Source organism: Cuculus canorus, chromosome Z (assembly GCF_017976375.1).
Source record: "Cuculus canorus isolate bCucCan1 chromosome Z, bCucCan1.pri, whole genome shotgun sequence".
Lineage (NCBI taxonomy): Eukaryota > Metazoa > Chordata > Aves > Cuculiformes > Cuculidae > Cuculus > Cuculus canorus.
In genome coordinates this window covers 74814851-74828383 of record NC_071441.1, presented here as the reverse complement: position 1 = coordinate 74828383, position 13533 = coordinate 74814851, and the positions used below count along the sequence as shown (strand labels likewise).

Sequence of the window (13533 nt, the reverse complement as noted above, 5' to 3'; positions counted from 1 at the left end):
GTAACACAAACACTGCCTACAGCATTAGCAACCATGAGAAACAAGTTACTGGTTGTTGAAATACTGCATGGAGTGAAACCTTCTATCCAACTTAGTTAGGTAGTAATCCAGAAAAATAATATAAATCAGCAAGTTTTTCTATCTGCTGTAATAACTGGAGAGCTAGAAATCTTCTTACTGATGCAGTATTCTGCCACTGGTGCATCGTAGCCACTTGAGACTGTAGGCTTACTGCACACTAGCAAAGTGAAAAAATGATTTTCCAGATGAGGAGGAAGGAGATGGGCAGTCCAAGGCCATGGTCTGTGTCAGAGGTCAGGTTGTGCAAGTTCATGTTTACTGCCTTTTCACTATACTATTACTGTTTCTTGCTTTGTGCATGTCTCATGCTAAGTGTTAAATGTACCTTATTATTCATTTAAAAACAGACCTCAGACACTGAGAATATGTGAAAAACTAGCATGATATTTTGGCATATTCGTCTTTAATGCCAACATAGAGACAATACTGGTGAGGAGAGCAATGGAGAAGTAAGGAGCCCAATAAATATGGATTCAGCTCCTATCCTCACCAAGGTTACTTTGTCTTCAGCTCAAACAGTTTGAGATGAGATTTGCTGACGGAAAGTATGAAAGAATGAAAGAGAAAGGAAAAAGTAAGGTAACCTTGCATAAAAAAAAATTGATCTTAGCCTTGCGTAGATGGTTTGGGCAATAGAAATGATGCTCCTTAGTTCTAAAAATGCACTTTGTCAAGTTAAAATGTCTTATATCTTCCCGTGTTCTGACTTCACCGCGGTGGCAGAGAGAGGCTGCAGATGTTGGCAAGATTTATAAGATTCGGATAGGCCATGATGGGACAGGCATTGGGGATGGCTGGTTCCTGGAAAGTGTCACGATCAAGCGGCTTGCCACAAAGAAGACAGAGTCCGATAAGAAGAAGAAGAAAAAGAAATCTGAGGAGGAGGAAGAAGAGCAGACAAAAGTGGAAGAAGAAATGGATGTCTATACATTTGTGGCACACCGCTGGTTGGCTAGAGACGAAGGAGATAAGGAGCTTGTGGTGGAGCTCGTGCCAGAAGGAGAATCAGACCTGGAAGGTAGATATCTGAGGGAATGTGTGTCAATGTGAGAACACAGCAGTTGCTTGGAGGAAAATAACCACACTGTGGTGCTTTGCATGACCTATTACGGCCTCTCTAGCCACCCCATTGCCTGTGGTGTAGTTTATGGTGTGGTTTGGTTGACCATCTCTGGGGAGGGGGAGGACAGTGATTAAACTAAGGCAGAGGATGGAGGAGAGAGCTTGAAATGGGGGTATCCTAAAGGACTGCTATAGGGTTCTCTAAGGGTTCTCTGGGGCACTTGGGTCAAGAGTTCCACAAGTTGACACTGTTGTCTAGGAGTTTAGCAAGCTGTAACTGTTCATACAGTTAATGAATGGCAAGGGCTGGAGGAAGATGGAGCTTCTCATGTTTAAAGATAGATGCAAACAAACTCCAGACAGATAAAATCTTTCTTAAAGCTGACTGTGCTGGCATTTTTTGGGCTACGTGCTTTCATGGTGAGCCACAGATCTGACAAAATATGGCTATTTATGGCCTTCTCCTGATCTGCCTTTGCTATTTTACTTGCAGAGAATACGTATGAAGTCCGTGTTCTCACTGGAACTGTGGGAGGGGCTGGGACGGATGCTAACGTCTACTTGAGTATCTATGGCGTAGGAAGAGGAGACACGGGTGAGCGCCAGCTGAAAAGGTCGAATAACCTCAACAAGTTTGAAAAGGGCCAGGTAATGCTTGAATTCAGCTCACTGAAGAGAGCAGAAGGCTGGCACAGCTCTCTCGGTTATCATGCTGGTTATTCATTGCAGTCTCTTTTCTGCAAGACTTGCCTTCTTCTTTCAGCTTAAATCTCAGGTGTGTTTAATTTCTTAAATATATTATTTAAAGCAAAATGCCTCAAAACGTTTTCCAGGGGGAATTCATTCAAATAACAAGCTCAGTTTTACACTGGACCACCTTTTGCATCTGCTTCCTGTACGCATTCTACTAATGTTGTTTCCTGACAGGAATACTTGAAAACTGCAAACTTTAAATTAATATTGGAGAGTATTTGTCAGGCAGCTCAGATATGTCAGCATTTAGATGCAAATACTTTTCTAAATGTTCTACTCAACCAGTCAGGGAATAAAAGCAATATTACATGATGTGCTATAATTGCCTTATAATCAATCCAATTAAACAACTTCTCTCGTAGATTGAATATTTGCTATAAAAACATTTATGAACAATTAACAAGCTAACGTTATAGCCAGGAATAATTTTGAATAACGAAGAATTATGGAAACAATAAGCAGCTGTAGAAAAGTCTCAATCACAAAAGGGAGCCTAAGGGTGTTAAATATTCTGTTAACTGTGATTTATGAGCTTGGCACCAGTGAAATTGCAACCTGCACGTGGTTCTTCATTCAGTGGGAAGAGCTCCAAGCTGCAAATGTAATGCTCTCTGCTCTTGGGAGTAGAAACCCAAGGGCTACCAACAAGTTAATCACATTAAGATATTTAAAGTATTATGATAACAAGGACCATCCTGTCGCACTAATGCAGCTAATAAATGAACCTCATGGTTGTAGTAAACACCAAAAGGAAGAAAATCTGTGGATTGAAATAAAGCGCATGATGGAACACAGGAGAGTTTCCATGAAGTCAATGCATTTGTGTCCAGTTCCAGATTCAGTCTAGGGGTAAATACTAAGCCTGAGAGGAATGAGATTTAGAAGGGATGAGTTAAACCTAGAGGAAGCAGAAATGGGGATGAGATAACAGAAAGATTGAAGAATTTGTTTAACCCCATGGCTGTTACTGCCTTGTAAGAGTCAAGCATGGGTGTTAATGGCAGAGCTCACAGCTCTGTAGTTTAGTATATCCACACAAACAATACAAGGAGGCTTACAAACTCCTTTCGTTTTAATGGGAAAAAAAGATTACTCTTGGCCACTTACTGCCTTTCTTTCCCCCTTTCTGGGAAACACAGTCATTTGCCTCTTGCCTCCTGTGCAGGTGGATGTGTTCACCGTCAAAGCCATTGACCTGGGTGAGCTGAAGAAGCTGCGGATCCGCCACGATAACTCTGGTGCTAGCCCAAGCTGGTACCTGGAAAGGGTAGAGATTGTTGACCTCAAGGAGAGCATCACGTGAGCAGCCTGTGGCACCTTTTCATATGGTCAGGAAAGGGGCACTTTCTCAGCACCCTCCAAGAAGGCAGAGGAGATGCAGAAAGGCATCATCGTAACTGTTCACCACCTCAAAGGGAGCAGGAATCCTTTGGGAGTCTTGTGATGGTTGTGCTCTTACCCTGAATATGGGATCATTCTAGGGGTAACTCCCTGTGGGGTTTTGAAGTCCCAGCAAATCTTCAGTTTGGGATCCAGGGGTGTTTGTAAGGAAACCTCACTTTTTCTCTGTTTCTCCTGGAGGGGAAACTCCCACTTGAAAAGGTCCCCTTGTAGAGCCTGCACTCATATATTTCCTTTCAAGGCTCCAATCTGGAAGTCCCTGCATCACATTTTCCTTGTCTTTTGCACATAATGAGAAGGTCTGGACCAAACACAAGTCCTGATCTAAGCAAACTCCCACAATTTCCACAGACAGCTGTGTGAGCAAAGCCTAGACTGTCAGAAACTTGAAATTCAGGCTTGCCTTTGAGCTGGAACATACTTGAAGTGACATACTTAAAAGTTGCACAGTGCTCTTGTGGGTGGGACTGCTCAAAAAGACCTCACTCTTCATAACATCAAGTCCACTCTTCATAAACATAAAATGCCTGGGAGACCAGAGGTTCCCTCGAGTTTTTAAATTCCACTGGGAGTAAAAACTAAAAGGAATCATTTATGCTAGTTTAATAATTGGACTTTATGATATTAAAGGGGTTTTCATAGAATCATACCGTCATAGAATGGTTTGATTTGGAAGAGAACTTTAAGGTTCATCCAGCCCAACCCCACTGCAGTGAGCAGGGACATCTTCAACTTAGTCAGCTGTACTTGATTCCTCTGTCTATGTCACCAATGAAGATACTAAACAATACTGGTTCCAATACAGGCTTCTGAGGAATACCAGTTATCTCCAGTCTGCACTGGGACATTGAGCCTTTGACCACTACCCTCTGCATGCAACCATCCAGCCAACTCCTCATCCACCAAACAGTCCGCCCACCAAATCTGTATCTCTCCAATTTAGAGAAGAGGATGTTGTAGGGGACCGTGTCAAAGAAGTCCTGATAGATGACATCCATAGCTCACTCCTTGTCCCTGAGGTAGTCACTCCATCATAGAAGGCCATTAGGTCAGTAGGTACAACTTGCCAATCTAAAAAAGTCTGTGATTCCATGGCATGTGGTTCACAGCTCAGGAGCAGCATTTTCCAGTAAGTGCTTACTAACGTATTTATGCATTTAGTTCCCACAAACAATACCAAAGCTCAAGCATGAAAACAGATGCGTTGTTCAACTTTGAGTAATCTTGTTTTTTTATTAAGTAGCCTCTGGTCTGTGCTTATTTATGTTATTAAAGTCTGTGAAGTCCTGTGTAAGCCCTGGGTGCTGCTGTCATTCTTGTAGGTATTATTTTCCATGCCAGCGATGGTTAGCAGTTGAGGAAGATGACGGTCAGATTGTCAGGGAGCTGGTCCCAGTGGATGAAGCATTTGTAAAGAAAGATTCGGAAAATGATGGCCAGTCTCTTGCAACGCTGGGCCTGGAACAGAAAGGTTTATGTTAGCCTTGTATTTCTTCCAGTGTGGGGTTGAAAAGGAACAAAGTTATTAGCAGTGCTAAGGGCATTGGCGGTTAGTCTTCACTGGGCTGTGAGTAATTCTGCCCAACGTGAAGAGCTTTCAGGTGTGAATGACGTGTGAAGTGTGTGTCAGTCAGTGAGAAGTAGACAGTCCTCATTTTTAGGGGGTTTGATAATCTTGCAAGGTTGGAGTGAGAAAGCTATGGAGATGGATAACATGTCCAGTCATCATCTGTCAACTGAAATGCACATTAGTTGTTAGTATTTACAACATAAATCCCAGTCATTTCACATTATGGACTGGAATGGTTAAATGTTTCAACATGAAACTGAGCAGAGAGAAAACATGACCAAAGAAAGGGAAGGGATCTAAATTTATCTCAATTTCCATCTTGCTGCTTGTGTCTGTTGTCCTCCAAAATAACTTTGCCTCTGTTTTATATAATATTGCACAGTAACCATGGAGGAATGACACACTCCTGGGTCTGATGCTGAAAGGTGCTGAGTGCCCAACATTTCTGCTGGCTTCACTGCCAGTGAAAGGTCTTAAACTCTTCCCTAACTCCCCCCTCAGATGCTTTCAAATATATTAATAATTCCCACAAACTGGCTCGCCTTCTGCTTCAGAAGGACCTAATGGCTCAACAGCATCTTGGAAACATCTGTTTAACTATGGAAGAAAGGTGCTGTTTTGGAAATCTGAGTGGGTTTTTGCAGCGCAGTGAAGACTATATTGGACTTTTCTACATTTTTAATGAGTTCACTGCGCTTGCTAGATGAGGGTGCAATAGAAACAACAGAAACCTCCATAACAACCTTCCGTCGTGAAGGGTTTGTTCGTGAATACGAACTGTCTATTCTGAAGCATATGTACCTTCTAGTTATGTGTTATATGTACAAATAGTATTTGGTGCTAATAGGATAAAGGTGGGATTGTGTTTTTTTCGATGAAATAGTATAGGCAGAGACAGCTTTGAGGAGACTTAGAGGCTCCCAGGAAGCAAATGGGAAGGCTTGAACGTACTTGTTATCTGTAGATATGCAGACAGTGTACTGAATGACTGGAGCTCTAAGAGATTCTGCAGCCAGATATCCCTGCTCACCCCAGGTGCTACCACAGCCTGTGACAGGAATTAGAGATTACAACGTGGCTATAATCCATTAAAATAAAACCCAAATCAAACACACATACATAATGAAAAGTAGAATTAAATTCTGCTCAGACTCCGCACTCTGAAATAAAGGTATTTTATCTGGCAGCTAAATCAACAACATACACTGTGAAAGTGAAAACCGGGGACAAGAAGAATGCTGGGACAGATGCAAATGTCTTCATTACTCTCTATGGAAGCAAAGACGATACAGGTATGGCTTCCTGTGATGGAAGAGGACAACACCTCGCTGCTAGATGCGTGAAAAGACAGGTCATGGTTTCCTTTTTTTACCTCAATACCCATTCCTCACTCCCTTTGGGTACGACCTCATGTTCTTGCTACCTCTGCATACATCATGACAACTGGGAGCATACAACCAGCTGCTGTAAATCACTGTCGAACTTTGCGATGCTGATTTGCACCAGCTGCTGATCTAAAGGCTTTAATTTCAATTATAGAAATGGCACAGTTGACTGGGACTACATAACTGAGTACTGAATGCGGTGAATGATTTGCTTTCCTCAGCAGTGAATCAGCATGCTCCCTGGAATCCAGCTCTCCTTTGCCTCTTTGAGTGGCCCAGAAGTATTTAATCAGCTGATGAGCAAATCCTCTTGGAAGCAGCCAAGCTGTGTGTGCAATGACTTGGATGCCTGTGAGAGTGACAGGGAACTGATGGGCAGGATGAATTTCTTTAGCTGTGAACACAGCACAACAGCATCATCCCTGTGGCACTGCCAGAGGATCACTCAATAAAGAACTGTGTATATTTTGGTGTTAATACAGATTTGGGTTCAGAGGGAGGGACAAAGCTCAGATCTTGAGATGAAAAGCCATTTTTTTTACGTTTTAGCCACTTCCCTCATTCCACTGTTGACATTCCCAGAGGATTTGTTTCACATGCTGAACAATGTCCTTTTGCATCGCCACAACAGGAATAGTCAGCCTAAAGGCCTCAAAGATTAACAAGAACAAATTTGAGCGTGGGAAGGTAGATGAATTTACAGTGGAGTCTGTGGACCTTGGAGACCTGAAAAAAATCAAGATAGGCCATGATAATAAAGGTAGGATAATCTACTTTGTAACATAATATGTCTAGTGCATTAGGCACATTGCTGCATAAAATAACCTGCCTCCAAGACCCTAAGCATAATTTACCTTTTGTTGACGATCCTTGACGTCACTTCGGCTGTTGCTGCTACTATCTTGGCTGCTAATACCATTTGCATGGCTGTGGCAGTAAGACCACAGTGGTTTTGCAACCGACCTCTCTGTGAGAGGCTCTTTAGTTTTGCCACCACATCTTTAGAGAGATTTCTCATACATCACCAAACATAGCGGGTTTTTTTGTCACGCATGGGAGCCATAGCTTTGTCTCATTTCTTTATCAATATATTTGTTGTTTTGATTGTCAAGTCTTGGTTGCTTTTTAGACATAGCTGTGTCTCCACTAGAAACAAGGGAAGCAGTGGAAGGACACATGGATTCCTTCCTTAAGGGACACTGAGGAACATATTTGTTGATAATTTCTCTGTCTTATTATAAAGGCAGATTAATTCAAGTGATGGAGTAATTAGCAATTCTACGCGCAAATCTTTAAATTGCTGCATATAGAAATGTAAAGTACTTTAGCTCAAACCTGGACAATTTCTTGCAATGATCTCCATGGTGTCTATTATGTGTTTCCATTGGCAAAAGAGAGGAAGATTTATTTGTCAGAGGCCTGGAATGTAATAATTCATTTGCTGTTGTCTGTAAAAGCTTTGTGGATTATTCACTGTTATCTCTCCAACCACAGGTAATTCAAATGGCTGGTTTCTGGAATGGGTGGAAATTGATGCCCCATCATTGGGACAGTGCCTCAAGTTCCCTTGTGGCCGTTGGCTGGATAAATCGGAAGATGATGGAGCCATTGAGAGAATTATCTTCCCTGCAGAACTGCAGACAAAAGAGTATATCCCATGTGAGCAGAGTGTCATTTCCCCAGAATACACCCATCATTATAGAAGATAAAATCTCACTAGCTCGTACAGTTTTACAGGCTTGGCCTCTCCCTTGAATTGATTTTGAAAAATTTATAAATACATCACGTGCCAATGATTCCAGTTACTATGAGAAAGTTCCTCTGGGTACTCTGGAATAACATTTCCTGTGTTTGCCAAATCAGAGAGTCATTAGAAGCCATGTGGCTGTGTATATTGTCTTCTTCCTTCCTCTTGCCCTGTCATCTCAAAGTCCTCCTCCCATTTCAAGCTGTCTTCCTTGTCTTCAGTTTCTTTCATCTTGCTCCATTGTAATATGGCTGTTTCTGTTGCCAAGCAGACACTTTGGTCTTGCTTCCAAGCCCTGGTTCCCCCAGTGCAATTCACGTTGCACAACCCTCTCTTGCTGAAAGACCCTCTTCCAGAGGTTCTTCAGTGTCATGCTTTTCTGATAGCATTGCACCAGTCTGCCTCTTTTTGCAATTTTTCCTTACTTTTCTCTCCCCTCTAAGTGAATGTTCGGGGTAAATCCGGTGTCTTTTGAGAGCACCTTATAAGTAGTAAGATAATAATTTTCATGTCTGCTAAAAATCTTTTCTGTCTCCAGAATATCAGTTATCAAATAACATGGTTTTCTTGAAATAAATGACTAGAGAGATTCTTTTGCAACCCTCTCTTTCCCTTCTCACTTGTGCATCCTTCACAGTGTGCAGGGCGCTCACATTTGGGTCTACATTTGATTTGTCCTTCCCTGATATGTTTCATTTCAAGTTGCTGACAATTATTTCCTGGCCCACCTTTGGGGACTGTCAGAATTGCCTTTTCTGTTCATTAAGCTGGATACCACAATGGTGAAGGATGAGGTCTGGAACCTTAGAGATGATTTCCACCCAGTGCCCTCCTAGATGCTTCCTAGGTCACTCTGAACAAGTGATAAGTTGTTCACCACAAAGCTGGCTCCTGTCTCATCCCTCATTTTGTGCATTGATGGTATCAGAAGTGTTACCTCCTGCAGTTCCTTATTTAGACATCAAAACTTAAGAGTTGCCCCATCTCTATTTTTCTGCCTCAGTTTCCTTCTTCTTCAGTAGTTGTGAGAATAACCACACAGAAGACTTATCAGTTCCTTTGGCTTTTCTTTTACTGTCAACACTGTGGTTCATGTCAGAGGTCTCCACACTGTCTGGCCAATGCAATGTCTGGATCATCATATCCTGCAGTCTATGAACTAAAATAATATTTTTTCATTGAGAATCTGCCAATGTCATTTCTTTGTGCCTTCTTCATGCTTTGACCAACCTATTTTTTTGTTTCTCATGTCTTACTTCCCTTACTTAAAATGTTTGGAAGGGAAGAACAGGTGTTCTTTGCTCCTTTCCTCACTCTTGTTGGTCAACTGGAAGACATAATAATCTTTGTGTCTGGAAAAGTAAATTGTTAGACAGCTATAGTGAACGTGTTCATAGGAGAGAATATAACCCAGAGATCTCATATGTGCTTCTTGTGGGGTTTTTCCATGTCACCCTGTCCATATATATTTTGATGCAGATGCTGATTGTATAGTTTACAGAATCACAGAATCACAAGGTTGGAAAGGACCCATTGGATCATCGAGTCCAACCATTCCTAACACTCCCTAAACCATGTCCCTCAGCCTCATCCACCCATTCCTTAAACACCTCCAGGGAAGGCGACTCGACTCCCTCCCTGGGCAGCTGTTCCAGTGCCCGATGACTCTTACTGTGAAGAATTTTCTTCTGATATCGAGCCCAAACCTCCCCTGGTGGAGCTTGAGGCCATTCCCCCTTGTCCTGTCCCCTGTCACTTGGGAGAAGAGCCCAGCTCCCTCCTCTCCACAACCTCCTTTCAGGCAGTTGTAGAGCGTAATAAGGTCTCCCCTCAGCCTCCTCTTCTCCAGGCTAAACAACCCCAGCTCTCTCAGCCGCTCCTCATAAGACTTGTTCTCCAGCCCCTCACCAGCTTCGTTGCTCTTCTCTGGACACACTCCAGAGCCTCAACATCCTTCTTGTGGTGAGGGGTCCAGAACTGAACACAGTATTCGAGGTGCGGTCTCACCAGTGCCGAGTAGAGAGGGAAAATAACCTCCCTGGACCTGCTGGTGACCCCATTTCTGATCCAAGCCAAGATGCCGTTGGCCTTCTTGGCCACCTGGGCACACTGCTGGCTCATGTTCAGTCGGCTGTCAACCAGCACCCCCAGGTCCTTCTCTTCCGTGCAGCTCTCCAGCCATTCTTCCCCCAGTCTGTAGTGCTGCATAGGGTTGTTGTGCCCCAAGTGCAGGAGGCTTATTAAGGTCCCTGTCTATTACGATGATTTTCTGGCATAACTTGCTTTTGATTATGTAGTTTGTGTAAACCTGATTTTTTGTCAGCAGTCTGCATGCAGTCTTTCCAACCAGTCAGGTGTCTTTGGCAAAAAGGTTGCACCAGGCTCAGCATCAGCTTAGGCTGTTTCACTATTTAAACCATTCCCAATGTGCTATTTATTGCATTCTGGTTTCCTAACTATTAACCTGAGGATCTCAGTTTGCCAGAGGTAACTAAAACGATTTGATCTGTTTTATGATGACTCGTGCCAGAATTGTTTCATGCCAAACAGACGATGAAAACGTGTCATCGGCCGTCCAATTAAAATCACGCCTGTGGGGATACGGCTTTAAAAGTGTCATGTAAATGAAGTGGGAGTCTGACAGCTGAAAGTTGTGCTGCTTGTGCACCTTGTTACAGTGAGGCTTTGCTGATTCAGTTCTAAGCTGGCGTTAATATTCAAACAACAAGCGCAAGCACCACGGACTTCAGCACAGAAGATCATTTTTAATTCATAATGCATGGCATGTGATTTTGGTCTCCAGTATTTTTTTTTCCCTTTCTAACATACTGGAGAAACTATTCCAGTTTACTTGCAGCAGAGCAGAGCAGAATTCATTACACCAGGCAGAAAGAATATTAAGTACCTCCAGGTTGGCTCTCTGTAGAAGAAAACTTCTTCATCTCTGTTCTCCTGAGAACCCTATTTAGAGAGCCTGAGTTTTTAATGAATGATTAGTCTCCAGTACGCATAATCAGAGTTACTCTAACAGTAACAGATAAGGTGCCAGAAACCTTTTCTCTACCCTAACAGAGATGCTGAATCCAAAATGTAGCAGAGTGCTGTAGTGTAAATGGCAAAGACGACGGAAGTTACTACAGCGTAGGAAGATGCAGATGACAATCAAACAAGAAAATTGTAATAAGGGGTGGGAAACGGTGGAGGCTGAGTGGGTGGTGTGTGGGAAGGGGATGGCAAGGGGCAGGTCCTGGTGATACTGCTGGGTGTCAGAGGTTGTGCTTATGAGGTAGCGCTGTGGACTCGAGAGGTTGCGTCTGCTTGAGGCAGGAGAAATCTCTGCAGCTTATCTCAGCCTGGTGAAGAGAAGGGTCAGGAGAGACCTTAGAGCAGCCTGGCAGTAGTTAAAGGGGGTTGATAGGAAAGCCAAGGAGATGCTCTTTATCAAGGAGTACAGGGATAGGATGAGAATGAACAGTTTTAAGCTGAAAGAGGGGAGATTTAGGTGAGGTTTTAGGAAGAAAGTCTTTACCGTGAGGATGGTGAGGCACTGGCCCAGGTTGCCCGGAGAAGTCATGGCTGCCCCACCCCTGGAGGTGTTCAAGGCCAGGCAGGATGAGGCTTTGAGCAACCTGATCCAATGGGTGGTGTCCCTGCCCATGGCAGGGGGTTGGACTGGATGGGCTTTAAGATCCCTTCCAATCCAAACCATTCTATAATTCTATGGTCTGCAGATCAGTGGTGCCCAAACCTTACCTGGTATTTTTCATTCATACATTTCGAAAGAATTTAAAGCCTTTGACACAGTATTTCTTGAGAAACTGGCTGCTATTGGGTAAAAAATTGGCTGGATGGCCAGGCCTGAAGAACTGTGGTAAATGGAGTTACATCCAGTTGGAGGCCAGTCACAAGCGATGTCCCCGGGATTTGGTGCTGGGTCCAGTTCTGTTTAATATCTTTATCCATGATCTGGATGAGAGGATTGAGTGCATCCTTAGAAAGCTTGTGGATGACATTAAGCTGTGAGGAAATGTCGATCTGCTGAAGGGTGGGGAGGCTCTGCAGAGGGGTCTGGACAGGGTGGATTGATGGGCTGAGACCAACAGGATGAGGTTCAACAAGACCAAATGCCGGGTCCTGCACCTGGGACACAACAACTGCATGCAGCTCCAGGCTTGGGGAAGTGTGGCTGGAAAGCTGCCCGGCAGAGAAGGATCTGGGGATGTTGGTTGACAGTGGCTGAACATTAGCCAGCAGTGCTCTGATCAACCCAAAAATCTCATTATAGAGTTAAAGGAAGTTCCTGTTTTTTCTCATAGTACCAACCAGCTTGAAAACTAAATGACCATACGTGTGTGATTCCTACCCTGTCCTCTTCGAATATTGAGTTTTCTAATCCAGATTTTGTTTCATTAAAATTTTCTTAGAAGCCTTGCTATGCTGCTACTAACTTTTATTGGTTTGTTTTAATTTTCTGCCATTTCCTGAATCAGTTGTTCCTTACGAGATCACCGTCTACACCAGTGATATCTTTGGAGCTGGCACGGACGCAGATGTCTTCGTTGTTCTCTATGGAAGTGATGGGATCTGCACTCAGCAGAAATCCCTATGCCTCAACAAGAGAGAGCAAAGGATGTATTTTGAAAGGAACTCAGTGAATCAGTTCATTGTGGAGGTAAGATCAAAGATACTTGTTCTTATCTTACATTGCCCTAAGGGTATTAAGAGGAGAAAATGGAGTGAATTGGGAATTTTTCCTCTTTTAGAGAAGGTTGTTCAGTCTTTTACTCAAAGAATGCAGATTCAAAACTCTGTTCTGCCACAGACTTACAGTGCACTGAGTCAAACCTTTTCTCACTGACCTCCTCTTAGTAGCAACTCAAAGGTATCAATATGCAGTGCCCCTGTGGCTTAATGTCTTCTTAAACTTTGTAAAGGATGGTGCAATTTCACCACGGAGCTGAGATGTACCAATACATGGATATGGAGGCTTGACCTTCCAAGTAAGGTTGGGAGCCGCTTTGGAAGGTCTTTACAACTTCCGTTTCTTAGAACACACTTGGAAAGGAGAGGGTATCAATCTCCACACATGCCGAATCTCGTTTGTGTACCGCTCCTTATCACTCGTACTTGCTGGCAGTTTGTAATGCTTTGAAAGGTAACAGGAAACAAGTGCTTGCAGTATTGCTGTAATTAGCTGCCTTGTGTTTAAGGTCCCTATCCATCTTTTCATCTTCCGGTTTCAGCAGTTTGTGTTGAAGGATGTGGTCCATGGTGCTCACTATTTATGTACCAGTTCATTTGGGGTGGATGGTCTGTTCATTTTTCCTAACACTATGGAAACCTGAACATCATACTCCGTTTCTCTGTATCTTCAGACAGAGAGATTGTTGCTTTGCTGCAGACACCATGGTTTTTGAATAACCATGACTAACTCTTTTGAAAGATCTTATCAAATATTTCCTGGGGTGTTTGCACAACGGTATGCATATACTAAATAAGTGCGAATAAATGAGTGAGCTCCTTTGTATCTACAG

The 13533-nt window shown here is 43.2% G+C and overlaps 1 protein-coding gene across 1 annotated transcript in view; it reads left to right on the top strand.

The window, feature by feature from the left end:
* LOXHD1 (lipoxygenase homology PLAT domains 1) overlaps window positions 1-13533 on the top strand; it is a 186826-nt gene that overhangs the window by 110359 nt on the left and 62934 nt on the right. The window contains exons 20-27 of the mRNA XM_054054590.1: window positions 805-1099; window positions 1637-1791; window positions 3062-3195; window positions 4620-4768; window positions 6055-6159; window positions 6884-7012; window positions 7747-7911; window positions 12490-12671. Coding sequence (XP_053910565.1) covers window positions 805-1099; window positions 1637-1791; window positions 3062-3195; window positions 4620-4768; window positions 6055-6159; window positions 6884-7012; window positions 7747-7911; window positions 12490-12671 — 1314 coding nt within the window. The remainder of the gene's footprint in view (window positions 1-804; window positions 1100-1636; window positions 1792-3061; window positions 3196-4619; window positions 4769-6054; window positions 6160-6883; window positions 7013-7746; window positions 7912-12489; window positions 12672-13533) is intronic.